Raw genomic sequence first — 27,992 nt, 5'->3', positions numbered from 1 at the left:
CTATCTAACCGTTTCACTTGTATTCGTGAACCTGAAAGCTTTTCAAGGGAAGAGAGTGTTGCGGTGTTCAATAAAAACCTGTTGAGTGGATGAAACCATTTCCCTCATTTCCAGAATTTCTGCGGAGCGCCGCCAGTGAAATGTGTGCGGACTGATAGGTCAGAGCTCTTATTCTCCAGGCCGCTTTAATGTGCACAACGTGCTTTCAGCTCTCCGGACAAAGACACCGATACTTCGCAGGTCCCTCAAGTGGGACTCAGAGGACCCAACCGAGCTCCAGCCTTCTGCAAGCGCCCGTCCTTGGTATCTCGGTACTTGTAGTTTTGTCCACTATATCTTTGCCCGAGCAACGGACGCTGAGACCACAACTCCCGTCACCGCGCGAGCCTGGCGCCGTCAGAGCGCAGCCTCCGGAGGGGGCGCGGGCGCCATTGACTAACCTGCTGGCCGAAGGGCCCGCCTTCCTAAGCCCAGGAGCCCCTGTGATTGGTCAGCTGTCTCGCCTCTCACGGAGGGGGCGACAGGTGAATGAAAGGGGGGCGTGTCGGTGCGCGGAGCTCGGCGGCAGCGCGGCTGGATCCCGCTAAAAGGTGAGAGCTGAGAAGCGGGTTCGCGCTGCAGCTTTCATGGGTTTGGGGAGGATTCGGGGCTCCCCAGGAGGTCGGCCTTGGATGGGGGGAGCGGGCAGGGAACTCCCCTCTCGGTGGGCCTCCTTTGGACCTCCCGGCCCTGGCTACTCCCGAGACCCCCGCCGCGCGAACCTGAGCTGGATGACCGACCCTCCCTCCCCTCCAGCGTGGGGAGGGGTGGCGTGGCGCGGCGGCAGCTGTCCCCCCTTCCCTGGCATTGGACTGTCCCCCCGCGTCGTCCAGCTGGGTGGTCCTGGCGCCCGCCGATTGCGATGGTGCCGGTGGGCGAGGGCTCGGCCAGGCTGGGGCAGTGCTCACCAAAGTGATGGTCACTTTGTCCGCAGGAGGCCACGGGAGGGGCAAGGCCCCAGTTCCCCACCCTCAGGAGCCAAAGACCGGTCCAATAACTAGTTCCCGTGATCTCTGCAGGGTCGTCTGGCTCTGGAAGTGGGCGGGGGGAATCCCCTTGTCTTGGGAGCAGTTTACAGGTGAACCGAAGATGCAGTTGACCCCGAAATTCTTTCGGTGGAATTGGAAACTCTTCTCCTGTGTCGTTTCCCTCCACTCCATGCGTTGGGAGAGGAGTGACTTCCCCAACCCTTCGGGGAGTCAGGTTGGCATAGTGGTTAGCATGTCAACTATGGAATCAAACCAATTTTGGTTCCAATCCCAGCTTGGGCGTGTTAGCTATAAATTTGGGAACCTCAATTTCCTCCCCTGAAAAAGAGAGTACAACGATTATATCTACTGCATTGGGTTATTGTGAGATAAAACTTAATGCTTGTAAAGTACTTCTTACAGTGCTTCATGAGGAGAGGTGTTCAGTAAATGCTAGCAATTGAGGAGCAGGTTTTTGTTTTTGTTTTTGTTTTAAAGATTTTATTGATTTAATTTAGAGAGAGAGAGAGAGAGCGAGAGAGCGCATGAGCAGCGAGGAGGAGCAGAAGGGGAGGAAGTGGCAGGGGGCAAGAATCTCAGGCTCACTCTGTGCTGAACACTGAGTGGAGCTGGACCAGGGGCTCCATTGATCTCACCACCCTGAAATCATGACCTGAGCCGGAAACCAGTAGTCTAACGCTTAACCAACTGAGCCACTCAGATGTGCACCCCCACCTTTTTTTTTTTTTTTTTGATGATCAGGTTTTCATTATTCTCAAGTTGGTAAGACTGAAAGAGTCTTGTCAGAGTTAGTGGGTGGAATTCAAGGCTGGTTTTGGTGCCTGAGTGAAGACAGTTGTGGGATTTGGGTAGGAATCCCTGGGGAATGCGCCAGTGTGTTGCAGGTGGTAGTGTTGGCATCTGCTCTCTCCTGGAGGACATGCACTGTACTTGGTTCATTTTTCTATTCCTGGCATCTTCCTTGTATGTAGCTAGTCATTGTTGAATTTAATTGGAACAGTGAGAGGGCTTGGGGGAGGGGGGTCCCTGCCAGAGTGTGGATAAATGTACTTCTGACAGCAGTATACCCAAAGAGCTTCTTTCCAAGGAGAAATAGCGTCCCAGGGATGCAGGACACTGATCAAGTGATATGAATAATGATTTCCACAGTATATGACAAGTATAGGCTTGGGGACAGACTTGCAAAGTTAGGGAGTATTAATATGACCCAATAGAATCTAGATTATTTGCAGCGAGAAAGCCAAAGATGGGTTTTGAGTACTATTGCTGGAAAGGAGCATCTTCCAGTGAAAGATAGAAGTGCCCTGGGAGGGGCGACTGGGTGGCTCAGTCGTTCGTTAAGCATCTGCCTTCAGCTCTGGTCATGATCCCAGGGTCCTGGGATCAAGCCCCGCATCCAGCTCCTTGCTCAGCAGGGAGCCTGCTTCTCCCTCTCCCGCTCCCCCTGTTTGTGTTCCCTCTCTAGCTGTCTCTCTCTCTCTCTGTCAAATAAATAAATAAAATTAAAAAAAAAAAAGAAGTGCCCTGGGAGAAGGCCCTGTAGATAAAACCATTCTTCAGGCTAAGAGTTGTTGTGCCTACACTGGTTTATCTTCCTGGTTTGCCAACTACCTTATCCCTCTGCCCCTCTTCCTTTCCCCCCTTTGTTTAAAAAGAAAAAAATGAAAGCAGTACATACGCGTAGTAAAACACCCTAACAGTACAGAAAGTTTGAAAATGAAAAGTGAAAGTCCCTCTACATACCTCTTACCCTTAATCCTTCTTCTCAAGTATATCTGCTATTAACTCTTGCTTGTATAACCTTATGGGGGAAAAATCATGCATATGTGGACGGCATCATACAGTACATTTTGTTTTGCATCTTGCCTTTTCCTCTTAATATATCTTGGTGACCTTTCCATAATGAACACATACAACTCTAGCTCATTAAAAACATGGTTGCATAGTATTCACCTGTGCGATTGTACCTCATTGACTTAACTTGTCCCCTGTTGGTGGACATTCAGATCACTTTTACTTTTGCACTAGTACAAAAACCTGGTGAATGGACATCTCTGAACTTGTAATTTGGTGTTTTTTGACAACACATCCGAAAGGGTAAATTTTTACGTTGAAATTTCTGGGAAAAAGAAGTGTGTATTTTTAAAAATTTTACATTTAATATTTAAAATTTTTTTTAATTTTTGAGAGAGAGAGAGAGCATGCACATGAGCGGGGAGGGGAGCAGGGGCAGAGGGAGAAGGAGAGAGAGAGAATCTTAAGCAGGCTCCACTCCAGAGCCAACTAGGGGCGTGATGCATGGCTTGATCTCAGAACCCTGAGATCATGACCTGAGCCAAAATCAAGAGTGGATACTTAACCGACTGAGCCACCCAGGCGCCCCAAAAGAAATGTGCATTTTAGGTTTTAATAAATATTGCCAAATTCCTCTCTAAAATGGTATTCCAGATTATATCCACATCAACATTGGATTTTAGCACATTGAAAAATGTGATTTTACCAGTCTGATAGGTTTTCTTTTAGTTCTTTTTTTTTTTTTTTAAGATTTTATTTATCTGAGAGAGAGAGAGAGAGAATGAACAGGATGGGGAGGAGCAGAGGGAGAGGGAGAAGCAGACTTTCCGCTGAGCAGGGAGCCTGACCCCAGGACCCTGGGATCATGACCTGAGCCTAAGGCAGATGCTTAACCCCTTAACCAACTAAGCCACCCAGGCGCCCCTTTCTTTCAGTTCTAAAGAAAAGTAGAGTGTGATATTGAAATGTTGCATTTTCCTCTATCTCATTTTTCCCTTCATATTTTGATAGCCAAAGGCAATGGCAGGAACTGCCTAGAAGGCTTGGTTAGAGCAGTCAGAAGAGGTGGGAATGACAGTGAAACCTTAGCTCTGTGACAACTTTCAGGGTTGATATTTTTGGGAATTGTGCAGATATCTGACAGGTCTCTTCCTTTCTGAACCGAATGTTAATTTTAACTACTTTGGATAAAAAAAATTCCTGAAATTATGACATAACTTCCTTGACTTTAAAATGAATATAAACAGATAAGAATCATCTTGATGACTTAGGCCCATCAATGATAGCCCCAGGCTATAATTTATTGCTGTCCTTAGGCCATTTTGAATATGTAGGAGCATCTAATATGCTTAGCTACATGGCCTCAGGCTGAAATTTTGAAAAAATTCCTGGGTCTGTTTTTTAAGTAACTTTTTTACCTTTTCCTAGCTGTCAGTTCTCACCTTTGTCAGTTGACTTGCTTAGAGACACTTCTTCACTTCTCTCCCTAATTGGTTGTCTAGTTTCTAAACTTAATGCATCACTTGCTATAAGTACGTAGAAAGTAGGTGTGGACAGCCACTTAATAAGGTTGTTGAGGGTCTTCAATGAATCTAGTCTGTGCAGTTAGTACATAGACCTTGGGGCGTCTATTTTGCCAGTGGAAGGGCCCTTTTTGTGGGTAGGGAATGTCTGATTTCTGGCTGGGTGAGGTATTGTTGTGTTGCATTTGTAGAAAGGAAGAGTGCTAAGGAGTTGGTTGTGGTTGGTAGCTCTAACTAGGCCTTTTGTGATTCCAGTAGAGGGAGATGATGTACTTGGTTGTAGAAACTTATCTGTGCTCCATGGGTTAGTATGGAAAAGGGGTAGTGGATGGATTGTTACCGAAACCCAAGTTCGGCTGCTTGTTGCTCAAGAGGCCAATACTGAAGAGAGGAGCCCAGCCACCCGGGGAGAAGGCAGACTCTTGTCCAAAAGCCAACTCCGAGGTTTCTGCCTGGCCCAGGGATTTTTAAAGGGGTTTAATCAGTTAAGGGAGTACGGTGGGCTTTGACATTTCTTGATGATGTGCGGCTCAATGATGCTAGCTACAGAATTATCTCAGCACACAGAGGTTGTGCAAGAAGGTCTGGCTCCTGGCTACCCCGGGGTTGTGCAAGAGTACTCTGATCTTTCTGCAAAGGAGGGCAAGGTTTACAGATGCGCAAAGGGAGGTCAGTAGAGTCATTTGCGTGACCTTAAAAAAGAAAAATGTTTTGTTAAAAGATTGCCAGGCTAATCAGAGAGCCGAGGCAGCTTCAAACAGACTTGCTGGCCTCTGTGGCCTGGGAAAGTTCTGGTCCTTCATTTTCCAAGGCCAGTGGTCTGCAAATCTCAAAGAAAGCAAATTAGTTCGGTTACAGATCAAGGGCCTTAGGTCAGTAAGCAAGGAGTTGTGTTAACTTGAAGCAAGTTAACCCTTAAGACCAGCTGCAGTGCGGTCAGAGGACGGCTCTGTGGTTTGTGTGATGGGAAAAGATTGAGGCGAGAGCTCAGAGAAGAAGGTCGGCATCTGTCTTTCTCACCAGCAGAAGGTTTTAAACTTGATTTATACCTGTTCTACTTAGCAGTTAAGAAAGGAGTCTTCCTTTGCCCTTAGCCAACCTACCTTGTCCAAAGCACTCTGCCAGGTGCTACGGAGGGTAGCAGATGAGATAAGGCATGGCTCATGCCTTCAAAGGCTTGGAGTCCACTGACAGACAAGGGCCAGGACATAAAATTCGAGGGAGTGAACCAAGGGTAGTGGAGTCCATCAGTTGGGAGTCTCTCATTTGCAAGAGATAGAAAACCCAACTCAGACCAGCTAAGGCAAAAAGAGACTTAATTGGCTTCTGGCCCAGCATGAACTGGGGCGCAGAGGGTGTCCCTGGGCTCCATTTGTTCCTCCTGCCTGAGCCAGACTGTCATCTTTGTCAGGCTGGTTCCCCTGGTGCTGAGACAGCATCTCTGACATCGCACATGCTCACAGAGTAGACAGTGCTCTTTTCTGGAACCTTCACTAAACCTGTATTGCTTTTCATTGCTCTGACCAAGCCACGTGGCCATTTCTGAGCTAATCACTGCACTCAGAAGGTGGGATGCCTTGATTGTGTTATATCTGTTTATATCTAGAGCCTGGGGATGGCGCCAGCTTGATGCAAAACACGTTGGCCAAGAATGGGGGAAGGGTGGATCTCTCAAAGCCAGAATGGGGCCTAAAAACCATAAGAACGATGACTGTATGCAGGCTAGCCCAAGAATCCACCGTGCTTCCATGAAGGCATGATAATAGGGGTGTGCCGAGACAGGTGAGTACAGTCTCCAAGGTCTGTGTCAGGATTGAGCTCTAAGTATTAGATTTGGGTATTATCTATATTCTGAGTCTTGAAGAAAGTATAGTGTAGGCATAAAAGCAGGAACTCCAGGGGATAACTGACCTGGTTTTGAGTCCTGGCTGTTATAGCTGGGTCATCTCCTACCTTCTCTAAGTCTCAATTTCCTTATCAGAAAAATGGGGACAGTTTTATCATCGGATTTTTATAAAAATGTATTGAGAGCTTCCATGTAAAACACTATGTACTGTGCCACATGCAGCTTGTTCTGGTTATTTTTGTTGTTTTTCATAAATTAACCCCGTTGGACCACCTCTGATTTTTGTTAGATCCCAAAATAGCCTATATCATAAAGACACTACTGAACCGGTGTTTGGGGAAGAATGAAAAAGAAAAATTAAAACTGAACATCTTATTTGTAAGGTTGGGATCGGTGAATTAACTGGAAAAAAAAAAAATCTTGGCAGAGAGACAGGCCACTCCAGAGAAGCAGCAGCTGGTGGAGAAATGGAGATGCAATCCTATTATGCCAAGCTCTTGGGGGAGTTGAATGAACAGCGAAAGAGGGACTTTTTCTGTGACTGCAGCATCATTGTGGAAGGGCGGATCTTCAAGGCCCACAGGAACATTCTGTTTGCCAACAGCGGCTACTTCCGCGCCCTGCTCATTCACTACATCCAGGACAGCGGGCGGCCCAGCACCGCCTCGCTGGACATCGTCACGTCCGATGCCTTCTCCACCATCTTAGACTTCCTGTACTCTGGGAAGCTGGATCTGTGCGGGGAGAACGTGATTGAAGTTATGTCAGCGGCCAGCTACCTGCAGATGAACGACGTGGTGAACTTCTGCAAGACGTACATCAGGTCATCCCTCGATATCTGCCGGAAGATGGAGAAGGAGGCGGCGGCGGCGGCGGTGGCCGTGGGGGCTCATCAGGTTGACGGTGGAAGCCCCAGTTCAGGCAGGGAAGGGACCTCCTGTGATACCAAGAGCTTGGTCTCCTCGGCAGCCGAGGGAGAGGAGAGTGTGGACTGTCCGAGAGAGTCCCCTTGCGGTGACTGCCAGGGCTGCCACCCGCTGGGACTGGTGGTGAAGGACCGCCAGGGCTGTGGCCCAGCTGACGGTGACCTCTCTATTCTGCCCAAACAGATAGAGCCCAAGGTGGAGTTTGAGGCCGACGAGGTGGAGGTGGAGGGTGGTGAGCCGCTGCAGCCTTATGCCGCCCCACTCAGCCTGGCCCGCGTGGCCGAGGCTTTGCCCGGTGGCCAGGCTGTGGACTTGGCTTACGGTAACTACCACGTGAAGCAATTCCTGGAGGCACTTCTGCGCAACAGTGCTGTCCCCAGCAAAGGCGATGCGGACCATCACTTTTCTCGGAGTTTGGAGGGAAGACCAGATGGTGCAGGAGGACCCATGAGTTCCATGATGGATGTCCAGACTGACTGGTATGGAGAGGACTCAGGTGAGCTCCACGAGCATTCAGCATCTCTGCCGGTCCTTTAGCACGCACACCTGGGCCTCTTCGGCTCCTGTCATCATGATCATTGTCATGGTCACTGCCATTACCGTCATTGTCATCACCACCATCATTACCACCACATTACCACCACTCCCACCAAGCGATGGTCATTGAGCACCTGCTGTGTGCGGGCCATTGTCTCTTCCTCTGTGGTAGTATTTTACCTCTACAACTAGAGTGTAAGCATGCTGAGGGCAGTCTGAAGACATGGAAAGAACCTACTGTCTTCTACTAATAAGCAGTGGGACTTGGGTTAAATCAGTCAGTCTCTTTGAAGCCATTTTGTTCAGGAGATAATCATCCCTGCCTTGCCTTTATCACAGGGTTGAGGACCAAACGAGAAGGTTCTCAGAATTTTTTCTCATGTATGATCACATATTCCAGACAGGTAAGAAATCGATACTTCTCTTTGTCAGCCATGGTGCCTGGCACATGGTCGACAGGCACTTAGCGTGTCATGGTCAATGGTGCTATCTACGTGACAATATCTAAAATGAGTTGGCATTTGGCTTTATGTGAGTAGGTTTCTTATATCCTTTGGTAGGCTTTTTTTTTTCTTTTAATAATTAATGTTGATAACTCCAAAGACATTTGTGTTTTAATTAAATCATCACCCTTAAACTAGCTTTTATATCAAATATTTTCCTTTGGTAGGCTTTTGCGTTTTTTTGTTTTTTTTTTTATTTTTTTTATTGTTATGTTAATCCCCATACATTACATCATTAGTTTTAGATATAGTGTTCCATGATTCATTGTTTGTGCATAACACCCAGTGCTCCATGCAGAATGTGCCCTCCTCAATACCCATCACCAGGCTAACCCATCCTCCCAACCCCCTCCCCTCTAGAACCCTCAGTTTGTTTTTCAGAGTCCATCGTCTCTCATGGTTCTTCTCCCCCTCCGATTTCCCCCCCTTCATTCTTCCCCTCCTGCTACATTCTTCTTCTTCTTTTTTTCTTTCTTAACATATATTGCATTATTTGTTTCAGAGGTACAGATCTGAGATTCAACAGTCTTGCACAATTCACAGCGCTTACCAGAACACATACCCTCCCCAGTGTCCATCACCCAGTCACCCCATCCCTCCCACCCCACCCCCCACTCCAGCAACCCTCAGTTTGTTTCCTGAGATTAAGAATTCCTCATATCAGTGAGGTCATATGATACATGTCTTTCTCTGTTTGACTTATTTCGCTCAGCATAATACCCTCCAGTTCCATCCACGTCGTTGCAAATGGCAAGATCTTATTCCTTTTGATGGCTGCATAATATTCCATTGTATATATATACCACATCTTCTTTAGCCATTCATCTGTTGATGGACATCTTGGCTCTTTCCACAGTTTGGCTATTGTGGACATTGCTGCTATAAACATCGGGGTGCACGTAGCCTTTCGGGTCCCTACTTTTGTATCTTTGGGGTAAATACCCAGTAGTGCAATTGCTGGATCATATGGTAGCTCTATTTTCAACTTTTTGAGGAACCTCCATACTGTTTTCCAGAGTGGCTGCACCAGCTTGCATTCCCACCAACAGTGTAGGAGGGTTCCCCTTTCTCCGCATCCCCGCCAACATCTGTCATTTCCTGACTTGTTAATTTTAGGTAGGCTTTTGCGTTTTAAGAGAACTTGGTTGTTTCCCTGAACAACTCTGAGAGATGAGTTGACATGACTAACTCCTCTTAACAGGTGGGGTAATTGTGTTGTAAAATGTCTTGTCAGAGATTGAAATAGACTTGGCTGCCACCTTGCTGATGAAAGTACCCTATAGCTTCCAGAACCTCAAGCCAAGAAATTAATGAATCCCAATTTAAATTCACCCTTCAATACTGGGCAGTGAAAGTATTTTAGATAAGGGAGATCAGCCACTTTTATTCATTACTAAATGGCTGTCTTGAGACATTTAATTTCATTTTTTAAAGCAAGAACACTCTGTATGTCTGATTAAAACTAGGCTTGAAAACTCGAAAATGCTGTTTCCGATCCTCAGGACACTGGCTTAACCAGCATTTAGAAGGTAGTGGCTGTTTTCATGAACACACTGTGGGAACGGGTTGAAATCTCATTTCCGTGCATAATAGCACTTCACAGACGGTGACCACCCTTTCACACCCATTAGACCCTCATGAGTTTGGCAGGAGAGTGTGGAGAAACTGAGACCCACAAGGGTTTGGTGAATTTCCTAAGAATGCAGAGCTGGTAAGTGGCAGAGCTAAAGCGAGAAACCTGGGCTGGCTTCATTTCATTCAAACAAACTGTGCAGGCAGCACAAATGAATAGAGGATTTCAGTGCCATGATTTTATCTTTCAACCCCTCTGCCTGTAACCACAAGCATCAAGAAATAATAATGCAGCCCTACTCCGTCTTCATTCAAGTCCAGTCTGTCTACCTGTCTGTCAAGTCAGGTTTCCAACTAGAAGGTGCTGTGGACAAGGCAGCCACCCTGGCCCCTCGCCATGCCTGTCGTCTGCCAAGTTTTGATCCCATTCACATGGCTCCTGGGTAAATTTATTCCAAATGCCAAGGCACAGAGTAGGACTGATGTGTTTGGTCATTCATTTATTTGCTCAAATATTTGAGGACCTTCCTGGTAAAGACACAAAGATAAGTCAGACATGGATCCAGCCCTCAAAGAGCTGGTGGTGTCTTAGAGGAGGTAAGATATGTGTCATTGGCATCACATGATAGAAAGACAGTAGGACTGGAAGACAGATGGAGGTGTGGCTTTCCCAGTGGTCCAAAAGCAGAACTGGCTTCCGCCTGGGAGATGAGGGAGGCATTATGAAAGTGGCATCCGAGGGTAAGAAGAGGAGAGAAATTGATGGGAGTCAGATTATGGAAAACCTTAAATGCTAAGAGGTGAGGTTTTGTCTGTAGGCACAGGGGAATTTTTTGGTAGTTACTGAGCTTGGGAGGAGGCAGGTTCTGTGCTTGGGGGAGATTAATTTGGCCTTAGCACCAGATGGCGTGGAGATGGGAGACAAGGGCAGGGAGACAGCCAGGAGGGTGTCATGGTAATTCTGTATCCACATTGCTCACATCTGACGTAAGCAGACACTGTCAGGTCATAGGGTCCTCCTATCAGCCCTCCTCCCCCAGACCTCCCAACCCCAGCTCCGGCACCTCCCACTGCTTCTTGGAAGGTTCATCTGCGTTGGCTACCTCCACTGTTTTACTTCCTACTCTTTTCTCAGCCCACTGCAGGCTGACTTCTGCCCCCTCCACTCCACCGACCCTGCTGCCATGAGGTCAGCCACGCATTTCTAGAGCCAATCCAATGAGTGATTTTCAGGTCTTATCTTACTTGGCCTCTCTCAGTAGTTGACTCTGCCCTTTCTCTCCTTCTTGAAATTCTATCTTCCTCTGGCTTCTGACACCACGGGTACCCATTGCTCTGACCTCTGCCCATTCCTTTCCAGTCTCATCACGGGGTCATTTAATGCCAGTGTGTCCAGTGTTCCATCATTGGCTTTCTTCTTCAACATCTTATCATTCCGGCCCATTCATTCATTCATTTATTCATCAGTTTGTTCTCTGTATTTATAGATCTGATTCTGCTTTTTGTTTGCTTATTCATTTGTTTTGTTTTTTAGATTCCACATATGAGGGAAATCATATGGTATTTGTCTTTCTCAGTCTGACTTATTTCACTTAGCATAATACCCTCTAGGTCCATCCATGTTGTTGCAAATGACAAGATCTCATCCTTTTTTATGGCTGAGTAATATTCCATAGTGTGTGTGTGTGTGTGTGTGTGTGTGTATGCGCCGTGCACGTGCGCACACCTTATATCACATCTTCTTTATCCATCCGTCAATGGACACAGGCTGCTTCCATATCTTAGCTATTATAAATAATGCTGCAATAAACATAGGGGTCCATATATCTTTTCAAATTAGTATTTTTGTTTTCTTTTTTTTTTTTTCTTTTTTTAGTATTTTTGTTTTCTTTGGGTAAATTCCCCATAGTGGAATTTGAGAGACCTCCATACTGTTTTCCACGGTGGCTGTACCACTTTGCATTCCCACCAACAGTGCATGAGGTTTCCTTTTTATTCACATCCTTGCCAACACTTGTTATTTCTTTTTGATTCTAGCCATTCTGACAGGTGTAAGGTGGTATCTCATCGTAGTGTTGATTTGTATTTTCCTGATGATTAGTGATGTTAAGCACCTTTTCATATGTGTTGGCCATTCTGTATGTCTTCTTTGGAAAAGTGTGTCTATTCAAGTCCTCTGCCTATTTTTTAATCAGATTGTTGTTGTTGTTTTTTTTAGATTTTATTTATTTATTAAGAGAGAGAGTGAGCATGAGCAGGGGGGAGGGGTAGAGGGAGAGGGAGAAGCAGACTCCCTGCTGAGGAGGGAGCCCAATGTGGGACTCGATCCCAGGACCCTGGGATCATAACCTGAGCCGAAGACAGACACTTAACCAACTGAGCCACCCAGGTGCCCCAATCAGATTGTTTTTATGGTGTTGAATTGTGTAAGTTCTTTATATATTTTGGATATTCACCCCTTATCGGGTTTATCAGTTGCAAATACCTTCTTCCATTCAGTAGGTTGCCTTTATTTTGTTTTGTTGATGGTTTCCTTTACTGCACAAAAGCTTTTTTTTTTTTTTTTTTTTTTAAAGATTTTATTTATTTATTTGACAGACAGAGAGAGCGAGAGCAGGAACACAAGCAGGGGGAGTGGGAGAGGGAGAAGCAGGCTTCCTGCCGAGAAGGGAGCCCGATGTGGGACTCGATCCCAGGACCCTGGGATCATGACCTGAGCCGAAGGCAGACGCTTAACGACTGAGCCACCCAGGCGCCCAAAGCTTTTTTTTTTTTTAAGACATCTTCTTTTTTCTTTTTTTAAAGATTTTATTTATTCATTTAACAGAGAGAGACACAGCGAGAGAGGGAACACAAGCAGGGGGAGTGGGAGAGGGAGAAGCAGGCTTCCCGCCGAGCAGGGAGCCCGATGCAGGGCTCGATCCCAGGACCCTGAGATCATGACCTGAGCCGAAGGCAGATGCTTAACGACTGAGCCACCCAGGTGCCCTGCACAAAAGCTTTTTATTTTGATGTAGTCCCAATAGTTTATTTTTGCTTTTGTTTTCCCTGCCGTAGGAGACATATCTAGAAAAATGTTGCTATGACCGATGTCAGAGAAATTACTGCCTGTGTTCTCCTCTAGGATTTTTATGGTTTCAGGGTTCACATTTAGGTCTTCAATCCATTTTGAGTTTGTTTTTGTTTGTGGTGTTAGAAAGTGGTCCAGTTTCATTTTTCTGCATGTACCTGTTCAGTTTTCCCAGCATCGCTTATTCAAGAGACTGTCTTTTCCCATTTGTATATTCTTGCCTCCTTTTTCATAGATTAATAGACCATATAAGCATGGGTTTATTTCTGGGCTCTCTATTCTGTTCCATTGATCTATGTCTCCATTCATTCAATCATTTAACAAATATTTATTGAGCACTTACTATATGCCAAGCACTGTTCATTGGAGTGAACAAAAGGCAGTCCTTGTCCTCATGAAGCTGACATTCCAATGCAGGGAGACAGACAATAAACATATAAGTAAGTATATAACATGAAGAAGAACTAAAGCAGGGGTTGATAGTGAAGGAGATGCTATTTTATTTAGTGTTGACAAGGAAGGCCTTTCTAACAAGTTGCCTTTGAGCAGAAACTGCAAGGGAGGAAGAGAGCAAACTGCAAGGTAAATCAGGGAGAAGAACATTCTGGGCAGAGGGAAGAGCAAGGTGCAAAGGCCCAGGTGCAGGCCACAATTGGCAAGTGAACTAGAGGAACAGCAGGGTGCTGCTGAGGCTGGAGTGGAGTGGGTGAGGCAGAGTGCTAGGGGATGAGGTTAGAGAGTTTGGATGAGGGCAGATCAGGTGGGGCCCTGAAGGCCATGAGAAGACCTTTGGGTCTTCCTCTGAGAAGGGACACCACTAGAGGTCTCAGCTGAGAGTGACTTGAAGTGACATATCTTAAAAGCATCCATGTGGGTAGTGTATGCTATAACCTCCAAAGTGGTCTTCTTGGATAGGACACTACTGCCTCTCAAGGTCGAACCGACCAGATTTCCTAATGGCTTGTATGAGTGGTATGAGAAAAAGAGAAGTTAGGGGTGACCCTCAGGTTTTTAGCTGGAGCAGTTGACTTAAACATGCTGTTTGTGATGCCTCTTGGATCTCCACGTGGAGATGTTCACTAAGCAGTTGCATCCTGTATGCTTGGGTTCCGGGGGGAATCACAGCTGAGCTATACATTTGGGAATCATTAATGGGTTCATGGAATTTGAAACCTATATATCCCATGAACTTATGGCTGTGGAAGGAGAAGGTAAGAGATTTACACACTGCGCCCTGGGGGAACTCCAGCATGTAGAGGTCAGGCAAATAGGGCCCAGTAAAGGAGACGGGGAGGGGGCAGGCAGGGAGGTAGGAGGAGAATCAAGAGTGATGGTACTAGGAAGAGAAAATGTTTCAGGAGAAAGGAGAAATCGACTATGTCCAGGACTGCGTGTAGGCAGAGTGAGAACTGATCATTGGGGAGGTCATTGGCGGGCTTGACAAGAGTAGTGTTGTTGAAGTGGGAGGCAAGAGACCAAAGGGCTCGAAACAGAGCTGGGGAAATAGAGGTGAAGACAGTGAGTATTGATGCTTCTTTCAAGCATATTTGCTGTGAAGGGGACAGAGAAATGCATTAGTAGCTGAAGGGGCATATGAGGTCAAGGTTTTTATGAAGGTGGAGGATCTAAAAGCATGTTTGTTTACTGGTGGGAATGATCCAGGAGAGAGGAGGATAACTGATGGTAAAAGAGAGAGGGACAGTTGATAGAGCGAGGGCAGACGAGGTCCCTGTCCAAGTGGTGGGGATGGTCTGGCTCTGCATGTGAGGAAGCACATTCGTTCATAGGAACAGGAGTGGAAGCAGACCGTATGTGTTCATGGGGGAGCTTGGGGGTGGCTGGGAGCATGTGGAGGTTCTCTTCTGATTGCTTCTCATCAGCTAAAGAATCAAGGACAAGGGAACCTGGGTGGCTTAGATGGTTAAGTGTCTGCCTTCTGCTGAGGTCATGATCTCAGGGTCCTGGAACTGAGTCCCACGTCGGGCTCCCTGCTCAGAGGGGAGCCTGCTTCTCCCTCTGCCTCTGCCTCTCCCTCTCCCACCTCTGCTCATGCTCTCTCTCTCTCTCAAATGAATAAATAAAATTAAAAAAAAAAAAAGAAGCAAGGACAATGGCTGAAAGGGAGGAGGGGACAGTGGGGGGCAGAGACCTGATCAGAGGGAGGGTGTGGAATGGTCCCTGAGGAGAGTGGGAGAGAGTGAGCCAGGGAAATATTTAAGGTTCTTTTTTTTTTTTTTAAGATTTTATTTATTTGACAGAGAGAGAGATCACAAGTAGGCAGAGCGCAGGCAGAGGGAGTCCCTGACTGAGTCCCTGACTGAGCCACCCAGGTGCCCTAATATTTAGGGTTCTTGGGCAGAACCAAGGGCTCTGATATTAGTGCTCAGAGGGTGATGGTTAGATGGATTCAAAGTGAGACCAGAACACAGTTGTGTATTTTTCACCAGTGATGTTAATTTGCCTTGTTTCAGGTATGGAATGGGCACAGATTTGTATTTAACCAGAATTTAGGTTTAACCAGGTGAACACAGAGGGAGAGAGAAGACCCAGGCAGTTAAGGATGGATGTGAAGCAGTGATTTCAGTGATGGATTGTGGGCACGAAACTGGGGAAGGAGAGGCATGAGGCCCCAAGGAGGTGAAGGACAGTAAAATGGCGGCATAGTCCAAGATGTGGTCCCAACCGAGAAGGGACACTTAGGGGGTGAGCTGGAAAGATACGAGATAGTGGTTGGGAAGTGGGATGCTTGATATGTAGGCTGTGGAACAAATGCAGTTATTGGAAATATCTAGGTATGGGGCCATGATTCTCCCTCTCAACTATACACTAGGCAGAGTGTTTTAAAAATCTGATGCTTGGGATAGAGATTGGACATCAGTTTTGTTTTGTTTTGTTTTGTTTTTTTAAGTTTCCCAGGTGATTCTAATATGCAGGTGGAGTTGAGAGCTCTTGGTCTAGGATGGGGTAGCTGAGATGGGGTGGAGAACAAGGTCTTTGGAGGAAAGGAGGTCAAGGAACAGAGAGGCCAGGGTCATTTTCAGTACTCACATCAAGAATTACGCCAGGAGTTGTATTTGAAGGCAATGTGATCAAATCTCCACAGAATGAGGAGGTGACCTCAGGGATCCAGGATGACTGTAATAAGGAGACGTAGCTGTACTATCATTCGATGGTGTGAGCTTCAAAAGATCTTAAGGTTTTTGAGGATGGAGGGAGGGACAGTGGTCTGGAGATGACAGTGAAGCACAAGGGGGATCCTACGCACCTCCGACTCAGAGGTGTCAGGGCGATGGGGTAAGGGAAGCAGGGTGCTCAGGGAAAGGCCAGGCCTTAATTAAAGCAACCACTCCAATTTCCTGAAGATTCTTAAAACTGTATTCTTCCCTTCTGTGCCTAAGCTCCAGATTTATCTAACCCAGATATGCCCCTCATGGATGCTCTGGGCCAGCCCCAAACATAGTAAAATCCAAACTGAACCTATCATTCCTCTAGTACCTGCTTTTCCTCCTGTGTTCCCTTCCTCGGTTTATTCCACCATCATCCACCAGGTCAGCTAACCCAGAATCTCTGTCATTTTGAATCTTCTCTTTCCCTTCTTACCCTCCCACATGTGGTCATCAAGTGCTGTCCATTTTACCTCACATGGGTATCTCCTCTCCACCTCCGCGGTCCCTGCTTTAGTTCATGACATTTCTCATCCTCTTTCACCTGTACTTCCTGCCTTTAATATTGCCTCTCTTCAATCCTTCCCCTACAAGGTTCCTGGAGGGCGCTGTCGGTTAAGCGTCCCACTCTTGGTTTTGGCTCAGGTCGTGATCTCAGGGTCGCAAGACAGCCCCACAACGGGCTCTGCCTTTCCTGTGGAGTCTGCTTGAGACTCTCTGTCCCTCTCCCTCTGCCCCTCCCTCCCTGCACTCTCTCTCCCTCAAATAAATAAATAAATCTTTGAAAAAAATTAAAAAGAAAAATCCTTCCCCTGTACTGTCTTCTGAGGGATCTTTTAAAACTCAAATCTGACCATGTACTTCCCCTCCTTAAAATTCTAGCTGCTTACAGAATAAAGTCCAAGTTCCTGAACATGTCAGAATCATGAGGGCAGGATTTTTATCTTTTCTGTTCACTGCTGTATCCCCAGGGCCTAGAACATAGCCCGACATTTAGTAGATGCTCAGTATAAATTTGTTGAATAAATGATTGACCATGACCTTCACAGTCTGGTTCTTGCCCCTTCCGCAGCCTCATTTCTCATCCCCCCTCTCCCCTCTGCTTTATATTCTGTTTTCTTATTTACCTCTATGCCTAAGTGTGCGTTATTTCTCTGTCTGAGATACCTTTCTCTGTCTTGAACTCCTGGTGAACTCCTATTCATCCTTTAAAACCTTGCTCAAAGGGGCGCCTGCATGGCTCAGTTGGTTAAGCGACTGCCTTCGGCTCAGGTCATGATCCTGGAGTCCCAGGATCGAGTCCCACATCAGGTTCCCTGCTCAGCAGGGAGTCTGCTTCTCCCTCTGACCTTCCCCCCTCTCATGTGCTCTCTCTCTCTCTCAAATAAATAAATAAAATCTTAAAAAAAAAAAAAAAAAACCTTGCTCAAAGATCACCTCTCCTGTGAAATCTTCTCTGAACTCCTAGAGTGAATTCATTACTTTCTTGTCTATGCTTCTTCATCACTTTGAACTTTGCACGTGTTACATTATATTGTGTGAATTTGTTTACATGTCTTTCTTTCCTGCCAGACTTAACTTCTTGAGGGAAGAAATGGGTGTCTTGGTAAAGGTGGACCTTATTAAGAGTGTCTGGCATGTAGTAGGCATTTAAATGAATGGTTGTATTGGTGAGATCAGGTCACGAGAGAGGAAGGAAAGTGTTGTAGTAATTCTTACTTTTCTGATGGAGATAGAGTTAATGGTTGGTTTTTCCGGGGACCAATGCTGGGCGCATTTGACTTAATGTTTTTGTAGATAATTGAGAAGAGATAAAGTCTAATGCCAGGCTGGTGGGGCTAGATGGCAGGAAGATTCCACAACACCAGAGGAGTGAGCAGGAAACTAGATCTCAGTCCCAGTGTGCTCAGTGACAAAATAATCCAACATACGTATGTAGTGATGAGCCAAGAGCTGCTGCTTTATTGTAGGAAACAGGCTTTGGAGTCACTATAGATGATGCAGAATGTTAGGCATTATCAGGCTGGGAACTTGAAACGAGCGAAAATAATCTCCACCCTTGGGTTGTGTTGTGTTGGGAAAGATGTTGGGTTCTCACTTGGGATTCGGCTTGCCATACTTTTGGCAGCACCTCCGAAAAGATAAAGCCCAGGTAGGTATCCTGAGAAGGTCCCAGAGAAAAGGAGTTACTACAGTGTTGAGAAAAACCACAGAGCCTGGGCTGCTTCATCGGTAAAGAAACACCAAGGAGAGGATGATGGTGACAAAAATGGCTGACATTCATGAGCCCTTACCCATGTGCGAGGTGCTGTGCTGTAGGTATTACTTCACTTCATTCTTACCACAATCCTTTAAGGTGGGAACTGTTATCATCCCTATTTTACAGATGAGAAAAGTGAGGCACAGAGAAGTTAAGGGAGATGTCCAAAGTCATATGGCTGGTAAATGGTGGAGCAGTTCAATGAGCAATCTCATTGAACTCAGATTTCAATGCCTGGAAAGCTTGAGTCACTAGTGCCTTCCTGTATGATGTGATATGACCAAAGTCTATAAAATCCTGAAGGCTGTGCATAGAGGGGACACATCTTGGAATGCTGCAATGAGGGTAACTCGGGAAACTTGAACAGTTTTTGTATATGGGGGGATAATCGTGTTGTCACCTTAATGGTTGTACGAGCAAGGTGGGAAAAAAAACAAAGGGTTGGAAAAAGATTTAAGTGAATCCCTGGATGTTTGAGGATTTCAGATCTATAGAGTTAATACGAATTCCGGTTGAGGGTGTGCATCACAGTACACATCTTTTTTTTGTTTGTTTGTTTGTTTTCTATTCTTCTTCTTCTTCTTCTTTTTTTTTTTTTCACAGTACACATCTTCTGCACATGCCTGGAAGCTCTTCTTAGGCACTCCTGTCATAGAAAGGATAGATCCTGATCCAGGGGTCTGATTCATCATAACAGAGGGTTCCAAACTTTTGAGGGTCATGAAATCAATTCAGGAGGTCAGTTCAGGCTGCCACAGCAGAAATACCACAGATTGAGTGGCTTAAACAACAGAGATTTATTTTCTCACAGTTCTGGAGGCTCAGAGTCCAAGGTCAAGGTGCTGGTAGGGTGGTTTTCTTCCTGGCTCGCGACCTACTACCTTCTTCCTGGTCCTCACATGGCCTTTCGTCTGTGCATGAACAGAGAGAGAATGAGACCTCTGGTGTCTCTTCCTCGGATTATAAGGACACCAGTCCTATCAGATTAGGGCTCTACCCTTATGACCTCATTTAACCTTAATTTACCTCCCTATCTCCAAAAATAGTCACACTGGAGGTTAGGACTTCAATGTATGAATTTTGGGGGGATGCAATTCAGTCCGTAACAGGGTCTCCATCAGCACTGCCTTAAAATGAAATCAGAGACAATAGACACTGTCAGAGTGAATGTTATTTTGGGAAGCTTTTCCAGTTATCCCCTTGAAGACATGTGAATTCTGAGGTTGTGATGTAAGCTGTGTCTCTAACTGCGAGCCATAGAGAAGTTTAGAAGCCGGTACCATATGTCATTCCTTGCAGCCTTATATCAGAAGCCCACTTTACCCTCTGGCTGATTGGGAGCCAGACAGAGACTTGGAATTTGTAGTGTCTTGCCCTTAGCTGGTGGTAAAGTTGATGTCCTCCCTCTGGGTCCGGGCTGGCAGAATTCCCCAGGTCCCGATCACCTGTCGGAGGGTGGCCAGTGTCACTGATGCTTACAACCCATTTGGTTCCCCAGGTGACGTGCTGGTGGTCCCCATCAAGCTCCACAAGTGTCCTTTTTGTCCTTACACTGCCAAACAGAAGGGCATCCTTAAGCGGCATATCCGCTCGCACACAGGTGAGCGGCCGTACCCCTGTGAGACCTGCGGGAAGAGGTTCACGCGACAGGAGCATCTGCGGAGTCATGCCCTGAGCGTAAGTGTCTGGGCTGGAAAGTCTCCTGTGGTGAAGGTGGAGGGGATGGAGGGGAGGGGGCTCCTGACATTGTCTAATGCAAGGGTGAACCAGCCTGCCTTTTACTTCTCTGTCCCCTGGAGCATTTTCAGAGAATTTTAAACATGTGTTTCTACTAAATTAAAGCTGGGTTGGTGGCACTTAGAGAAAGTTAAAACTTATATAAGAGACTAGTTTTCTTAGACTCAAGAAGGTTTGTTTTTTGGGTTTTTTTTTTTAGATTTTATTTATTTGACAGAGAGAGCACGAGAGAGCACAAGCAGGGGCAGCTACAGAGGGAGAGAGAGAGAAGCAGGATCCCCACTGAGCAGGGAGCCCGATGTGGGGCTCGATCCGAGAACCCTAGGATCATGACCTGAGCCGAAGGCAGCTACTTAACTGACTGAGCCACCCGGGCGCCCCCAACTCAAGAAAGTTTAGATCCTGGTCAGGGATGGTTGTCATAAGGCAGAGAACAATGGGGTGTGGACAGGGGATTGTGGGTCTGTTCTCATCGGTGTGATGCCAAAGGTGAGAAAAGTGCATCCTCAGTTTTCCACCCAACCCCAGTACCTGGATGTGGGAAAAGTGTGTGCCACCCTTTCTAAGGCTACCTGTGGGCAGCAAAGAGGACTTCAGACCCAGGGGACCTCCCCTCCCACTGGCTCCCCCCTGAGGTTCTGTCTCCCATGTGAGTGGTTAATTCCCACCAGCTAAAAGGCATTCAGGCCATTTAGGAAGGCATTGTATTTAAGATCATCTTTGAGCAAGGCAATCAGTCTTTAGAAAATCAAACATAAAAATGATTTGGACTTCAGAGGATACTATCAAGAATGTGAGAACCCACAGAATGGGAGAAAATACTAGTGAATCATTTATCTGCTAAGGATCTAGTACCAGAATATATAAAGAACTCTTTCAGTTCAACAATAAAAGACAAATAACCAAATTAAACAACGGATGTGAATAGACATTTCTCCAAAGAAGATACACAATGTCCAATAAGAACATGAAAAGATGCTCATCATCACTAGTCATTGGGAAAATGCAGATCAAAGCCACAGTGAGATACCACTTCAGACACACTAGGATTGTTATCGCCAAAAAGCAAGTAATAACAAAGTGTTGGCAAGGATGTGGAGGAATTAGAACATTCATACACTGCTGGTGGGAATATAAAATGGTGCAGCCACTGTGGAAAACAATCTGGTTGTTCTTCAAAAAGTTAAGCATAAAGTTACCATAGACCGCAGCAATTCTATATCTAAGTATATACCCAAGAGAACTGAAAACATACATTCGCACAAAAACACATCTGCACACAAAGGTTCATTGCAGCATTATTCCCATAGCCAAAAAGTGGAAACAACCCAAGTGTCCATCAACTGATGCATGAATAAACAAATTGTGGCCTATCCATACCATAGGCCCTTATTCAGCCATAACATGGAATGCAGTTCTGATACATGCTACAACATGGATGAACCTTAAAAGCATTACACCACGTGAAAGCAGCCGGTCACAAAAGGCCACATCTTGTATGATTTCCTTGATATGAAATACATAAGATGGGCAGACCCATGGAGATAGAGTAGATCGGTGGTTACCAGGGGCTAAGAGGCTGGCAAATGGGAGAGGGGTGGCCGTTAATAGGCACCTGATTTCTTTCTGGGGTGATGAAAATGTTCTGGAACTAGATGGTGGTGATAGTTGCACAACCTGGTGAATATACTAAAAACCACTAAATTGTACGCTTTTATTTATTTATTTATTTTTTATTCATTTATTTGAGAGAGAGAGAATGAGAGGCAGAGAGCACGAGAAGGAGGAGGGTCAGAGGGAGAAGCAGACTCCCCGCTGAGCAGGGAGCCCGAGGCGGGACTCTATCCCGGGACTCCAGGATCATGACCCGAGCCGAAGGCAGTCGCTTAACCAACTGAGCCACCCAGGCGCCCAAATTGTATGCTTTTAAAAGGTGAATTTTGTGGTATGTGAATTGTGGTTTTGAAAGAATCCAGATTTAAGTTAAGTACAAGGTTACTAGCCGTCTCCACTCTCAGGGCTGGCCCCAGCACCCCTGAGAATGGCCTCTTCCCATAGCCTCAAGTTTTTGTCTGTCTTTTTTTCCCCCCAAATTATATCTCCAGTCTGTCTTGGCAGCAGTAGGTTCCTGGTGCCCTGAAGATAGTTTACTGGTTGGAATCCTTATTCCCTCTATCTTTCCATGTTATACAAGGTCCAGTCCACCGCAGCCCCAAGAGGTGGTTTTCAAAGGCCCTGTCAGGTTGCAAAGGTCATGGACATAGCCAGGTTGGCTAAGGGTTGGGGTTTAGTGTAGAAAGCCTAGGAGAACCCCTGGAAGGCATTTGGCCAGGATGTAGTGGCAGCTCCAGTGAGCTGGGTGTTGTGTTATTGGCTTTTGTCCTCTGTCATTTCTCTCTGTCTCTACCTCTTGTGTGCATCCTGCATCCAGAGCTCTCCACAGGAGAGGCTTTGGTTCACAGAGCCCCTCTAGGCTGGAGCTCCTGAAGAGTGCACACATTAAATAGATCCGTATGCAGAGGGGGCCCCTGGGGCTGCTGCCCTAAGGAGGAACTGCGTGGGGTAGGAGATCAGGTTCTTTTTTCTAGTTTGCAAAGTGATTCTCAGAGGTAAGGAAAGCATTTATCAAAAAAGAGGTAAGGACGGAGAAGATACCATCTAGGAAGTCGGCCTCCCTAATAACTGGACAATCCCAGGTACATAAAAAGCCACGCCTAAAATCCTCAAGCGTTCCCTGCATGCCCTTTATATGCCGGGCATAGAGTTATAGTAACAAATGTGACAGAGAACATGAATGAGGATGGCCCCTACCTTCTTGGAGCTTATTATCGTCTAGGGAATTTACTAACCATTTGTTAGAAATTCAACAAAGAGGGGCGGGGGGGCGCCTGGGTGGCTCGGTGGGTTAAGTGACCGGCTCTTGGTTCAGCTCAGGTCATGATCTCATGGTTGTGGGATTGAGCCCCAAGTGGGGTTCTGTGCTCAGCACGGAGTCTCCGTGAGATTCTCTCTCTTTTTCTACCTCTGCCCCTCCCCCTGCTCACTCTAAATAAATAAATAAATAAATAAAATCTTTTTAAAAATTCAACAAAGGGAGGAGGATAGGCGAGAATGTGTATCTGGGGACCTAAGCTGGTCCAGAGCGTCAGCGAAGACGGCCGTCAGAGGCATATTAATAGCCGGGCAAGAGGCTTGGCGGCGGGGAGGTGGCACGTTCCTCGCCTGCCCGATGGCCTTGGGGTGGAAGCACCTTGGTGAGGCGGAGGCTGTGGCAGAGAGAGCAAGGGGGGGCGCGGCGTTTACTGTGTCCGCGTGTGATTTCAGGTGCACAGATCCAACCGTCCAATCATCTGCAAGGGCTGCAGAAGAACCTTCACGAGTCACCTGTCCCAGGGCCTGCGGCGCTTCGGGCTGTGTGACAACTGCACCTGTGTTACGGACACACACGACGAGGAGGACGAGCTGATGCCCATCAACCTTAGCCTGGTGGAGGCTTCGTCGGAAAGCCAAGAAAAGAGTGACACGGACAATGACTGGCCAATCTACGTGGAGTCTGGTGAGGAAAACGACCCCGCCGGAGAGGATTCTGATGACAGACGGCAAATTCGGCCCTACTTGTCAGATCGAGAGACACTTACGTAGCAGTAAATTTTGGTGGGGGAGAGGTTTTAGAATTGGTTGTTGCTTATTCTGCGTTCGAAAGCCGCCATTTGTCCAATTTTGTGGAACCCCGAGGGGAATATTTTTTTCACTGTTCCTCTACTTGCATTTTTGTTAGATTACATAGCGAAGGTTGGATCTTGTGAGTCGAAGGACTAATGACTACTTAGTGGAATGCCCTTGGTTTCAGAGGGCTTTGCTGAGTTAATTCTGAGGGAGTCAAGGCTGGCCCCAAGGCTCCCCATTCTTCCTGTCGTGCACCCAGACTCTGGTTAGGAGAGAGATAAGAAAATCTCCGTGCCTGTTTTCATATTGTCTCACTCATCTACATTCCTTTCTTGTCAGCCTTTTTCTCTGTAAAGGTGGGCAAGAATAGCTTGAGACCAGTCTCTCTTTTGCCAAGCCTCTCCTAATGGATTCCGTATTTTAGTTTTCTGGTGAAGTCTTAAAGAGAAAGCTTCATGACATTAGGTAGGCAGGGATGTTCGGCTACATAATCATAAAGGTACTTTTTAACTCTAAGGCTGCAATTTTAATGGCTGGGAGTATTTATGTGCACACAAACATGGAAATGAGTTGAGAGGCTCCTGGGGTACTCTGACTTGCCCAGCTGTATTAAACTTTAAGTTAGCCCTGGGAAGGGAGCCTGTGAGCCCAGGTCTGGGCGGTTTCCCTGTCTCGTTTGGTATTTGACAATTCTACACACACAGATCACCTGTTTTGTGATCATAAAACAAGTCATTTGGGCGAAATTCAAAATACTCCTGCTTTTTCCAGCCATTTTCCAGAGTCACTGTTGCGGAGCGTGGAAATATGGCCACTGCTGAGTTTTCTACTTTGATTATGAATAGAGCTTTAATTGGAGGGAAAGTGCAAGCCTATATAAACAAGTTATATTTCTAAATTGTTTACCCTCTGGAGGGAAAGAGAAGGTTGGTAGAAGAACAGGTTTTTAAAATCATTCTGCTTTTACCTCTGGAGGGAAAGAGAAGGTTGGTAGAAGAACAGGTTTTTAAAACCATTCTGCTTTTCACCCACTTTGCAGCCATGTGGTTATTCTAACAGAAGAGGCTATACTTCTTTAAAAGACCGAAGAGCAGGAAATATTAGGGATTAAAGATATTTAAGGCACTTTCATAATTTTGTCTTATGTTCAAGTATCCAAAATGGGCTTTAAAGGAAATCACTTTTTCTTCCTTTGAGTATAGTTGTGTTTCAAAAGGTGGCAAAACCACCTTTCTTTCTGCCTCCTGAACAAAAAAGCCAATAAAAAACATTATAAATTGGCTTGTGAGTGTTAGTCATTGAAGAGTTCAAAAGGTGTTTAAACCATACTTCTCAATAGAAGTGAGAACTCCAGAATAGTGTTAGTCAAACTGTGACCCCCAGACAGCTGGTCTGTGAATTCTTTGATACCAATCCACACAGTAGGACCACCTATTGGCCTGCAGTAGATTAGAAATTTTAAAAATGGTCTTTTGCCACAGATAGTTTTGAAAATTATTGTTCTAGATCAAGATTAACAAACCGGAAATTATCAAGGACCAGAAACACTTTTCATTCCTGAAATGGAAATATTAGCTGTTCTTTTCAAGGAGGGATCTTAGCAAAAGGGAAATCTAACTGGTTGTGTAGAAGGTGTGCTTTGCAAGGAGTTTTGTTTGATATTTTTGCTCTGTTTAAATTATTTCTAGTGGTTTTTTTAAATTTTATTTTTAAGTAATCTTCACACCCAACATGGGGCTCAAACCCACAACCCTGAGATCAAGAATAGCATGCTCCACTGACTGAGCCAGCCAGGTGCCCCATTTCTAGTGTTTTAATGTGACTTTTCTACCTCACAGTTCAACTTCTCTGCCCGCTTTCTCTGAGAGCAACGATCCTCCTCAGTGACTCTATGACCTGATCATATCCCCGGGTGCAAAGTAAATTTACATTAGCAATTCCACTGTAAGATGGTGAATTTCACCTGGGGATGCTTTTGTCCCCCAGAGGACATTTGGCAATGTCTGGAGACAGTCTCAATTGTTACAACTCAGGGCAGGGTGCTGCTGGCGTCTGGATAAGGTTGCTGCTAAACATCCTACAATGCATAGGACAGCCCCTTAGAACAAAGAATTATCTAGTCCAAAATGTCAAGTGTATCAAGGTTGAGAAACCTGACCATAACATAAAGTAAGATTTAAAAAAAATTTTTTTTTTTAAATTTTATTTATTTATTTGACAGAGAGAGACACAGCGAGAGAGGGAACACAAGCAGGGGGAGTGGGAGAGGGAGAAGCAGGCTTCCCGCTGAGCAGGGAGCCCGATGCAGGGCTCGATCCCAGGACCCTGGGATCATGACCCGAGCCGAAGGCAGACGCTCAACGACTGAGCCACCCAGGCGCCCCTAAAGTAAGATTTTTTTAAATGACCTTTAATGAGTGAACTTAATTTTGTGTTATATTTTAGGTTACCTTTTACCTTCATAATATTTAGTAGGCCCTTATGCTCCCATTTCCAAGTTTTGGAAAATAGTGGAATTAGTAAAATGGGGAGCTGAGGCCAAATTGTTCATAACTTGCCCAAGCTCTGATTTGGTCTGTGATGTGGAAACTTAGAAATTCTGATCTCATACTTCTAGAATGATTACTAGGCTCTGGTCATTCTATTACATTTTAAAGTAGCAAAATCATGGGAGGAAAATGGAACATGAAGCTTAATATTTAAATGATTCTTTTTTCCATAATGTCTCCGATTGTTGCCTTCCTGGTTGGCTGTTTTGAGTTTGGGTGTTGACATTAGTACTAACTGGATTGCTGAATTTTATCGCTTTTAATGGAAATAATGACTTTGTTTGGACTATTAGATCGTAAACTGTCCTCTGTTTTAAATTTATGTTCACATTTGGTGGTCAGTATTTATAACTGCACAGTGCCTGAAGTTTAATTAATGGAGTTGGTGATATTTTTATAAGTAAATTCATCGTTGGGCCCAACACAGACCGTTAAGGACTCATTTTATATCTGGCATCTTTCTGGCACTTTCAATCCAAGTTCACAAAGGGATTCTTTGTCTTATATTAGATACGTTGCATGGGCAGGAACAGAATTCTTACTTGTAATGGAATTTAAAAATGGCATCCTTGGGAAGTTGTTTCTCTTGGGGGAAGGGGACATGCTTTTGTAGCAAGGGTTGGAAAGGAATGTAAATAAGGCCTGTATCTGTAATAGACTAAGAAATGACATAGAGCAACGTGACTGCTGGTCATTTGGCAGATAGATGCCATTTTGATGTAAATATTTTGGTGGTCGCTACCTGGTGGTCTGCAAAATGTGAAATTGAGTATTCTGGAGCTTCAGAATACGTGATGGGTTTTTATTGTCGTTCATTGATGTTGTGAACAAAGCCACACGTTGGCTGCATGTGCTGATTCTGAGGGCAGTGGGAAGACTGGAGTGGCCTGTGGTCATCTGAGTTCAGACTGCTTCATTAGATTGAGAAGTTTGGCTTGTGTGTCTCTTGTGCTTTGACAATAGAATTACCTCTGTGAAGTCTAGTGTTAACAGGGTGGGGAGGGGCAGAGGGTTGGGTGTGAAGTTTCTATTGCACTCTCTTTTGAGCTTTACCACGGTCCTTCCTGTTGCTGTTGGTCTCTTGTAGCTTGCCTTGTGCTTTCGTGCTGTCTTCCAGCTCCAAAGAGGGCCCTTTATTCAGTCGCTTGTGATGGGCAGTGTTTTCGTGGATTTTTGTTCAGGATTTCTGCTAAATATTGCTATGCTCCTCAAACCTTTCATTCTAGCGCGGACAATGGAATTCTTTTCGTCAGAGAATGCTTCTGTGGAGAGAAATGAGAAGTGTTTTGTTTGGCAGGAGTAGTTTGGTTGTTTTCCAACGTGCCCCTGGTTTTAAAAGGTGACACTAACTCACACCATTGCGATCAGATGATATGGGACCTTCATAACTGGAGGACTTCCAGCATCTGTTCTGACCCCCGGGGAGATTATTTCGCTACCCCCAATTCTTCATTGACAATTGTGGTTTGGGGGAGTGATTTTTATATCCATCGTTTGACTTTTGGATATTTGTCAGTAGCATATTAAAAACCAGGGGGTTAGGGTGGGATTATGTGCTTGGTGGGAGAAGGCTTAGTAGGAACAAGCTTGGGGATTTTAAGGAAGGCGTCAACTGGAGCTATATGTCTTGGTGACACGTGATGGAGATGGATTGTCTGTCGTGCAGACAGTGACAGGTATGATCATGATTTTGGAGGAAGCAGAAAACCATGCCAGACAGTTTCACGTCTCTCATCGTCCCTGTGGAGCATCTAAACAAAACAAAACACGAAGCTGGTCGTACCACAGTGGTCTACTTAGGCTCAACTGAGCATTTA

At 45.7% G+C, this 27,992-nt stretch overlaps 1 protein-coding gene across 3 annotated transcripts; it reads left to right on the top strand.

Moving 5' to 3' along the window:
• The first annotated feature begins 518 nt into the window (after positions 1–518).
• On the top strand, positions 519–25,342 carry ZBTB8B (zinc finger and BTB domain containing 8B). 3 transcript variants are annotated; one of them, XM_032388904.1, is made up of 4 exons: positions 519–590; positions 6,619–7,613; positions 19,722–19,900; positions 23,285–25,342. In XM_032388904.1, exons 1-4 carry the CDS (start codon positions 529–531, stop codon positions 23,600–23,602), a joined length of 1,554 nt encoding a protein of 517 aa, XP_032244795.1. In that variant the 5' UTR covers positions 519–528; the 3' UTR covers positions 23,603–25,342. The 3 variants fall into 3 exon arrangements, with proteins under 3 accessions (XP_032244795.1, XP_032244803.1, XP_032244811.1); XM_032388912.1 differs by having other exon boundaries at positions 6,481–7,613; XM_032388920.1 differs by having other exon boundaries at positions 544–590; positions 6,575–7,613.
• The last annotated feature ends 2,650 nt before the right edge of the window (positions 25,343–27,992 follow it).

This window comes from Phoca vitulina, unplaced genomic scaffold (genome assembly GCF_004348235.1).
Source record: "Phoca vitulina isolate PV1807 unplaced genomic scaffold, GSC_HSeal_1.0 scaffold2, whole genome shotgun sequence".
In the NCBI taxonomy this organism is placed as follows: Eukaryota; Metazoa; Chordata; class Mammalia; order Carnivora; family Phocidae; genus Phoca; species Phoca vitulina.
Note: the sequence above shows the minus strand (reverse complement) of the source record. Positions and strands in the feature narration are given on the sequence as shown.

Bases quoted from the DNA above. Each gene is read 5' to 3' on its own strand.
- ZBTB8B (XM_032388904.1), top strand. From the start codon at position 529: ATGAAAGGGGGGCGTGTCGGTGCGCGGAGCTCGGCGGCAGCGCGGCTG. The intron at 591-6,618 runs GTGAGAGCTGAG...AAATCTTGGCAG, and splicing joins CGGCTGGATCCCGCTAAAAG to AGAGACAGGCCACTCCAGAG. The intron at 7,614-19,721 runs GTGAGCTCCACG...TTGGTTCCCCAG, and splicing joins CTGGTATGGAGAGGACTCAG to GTGACGTGCTGGTGGTCCCC.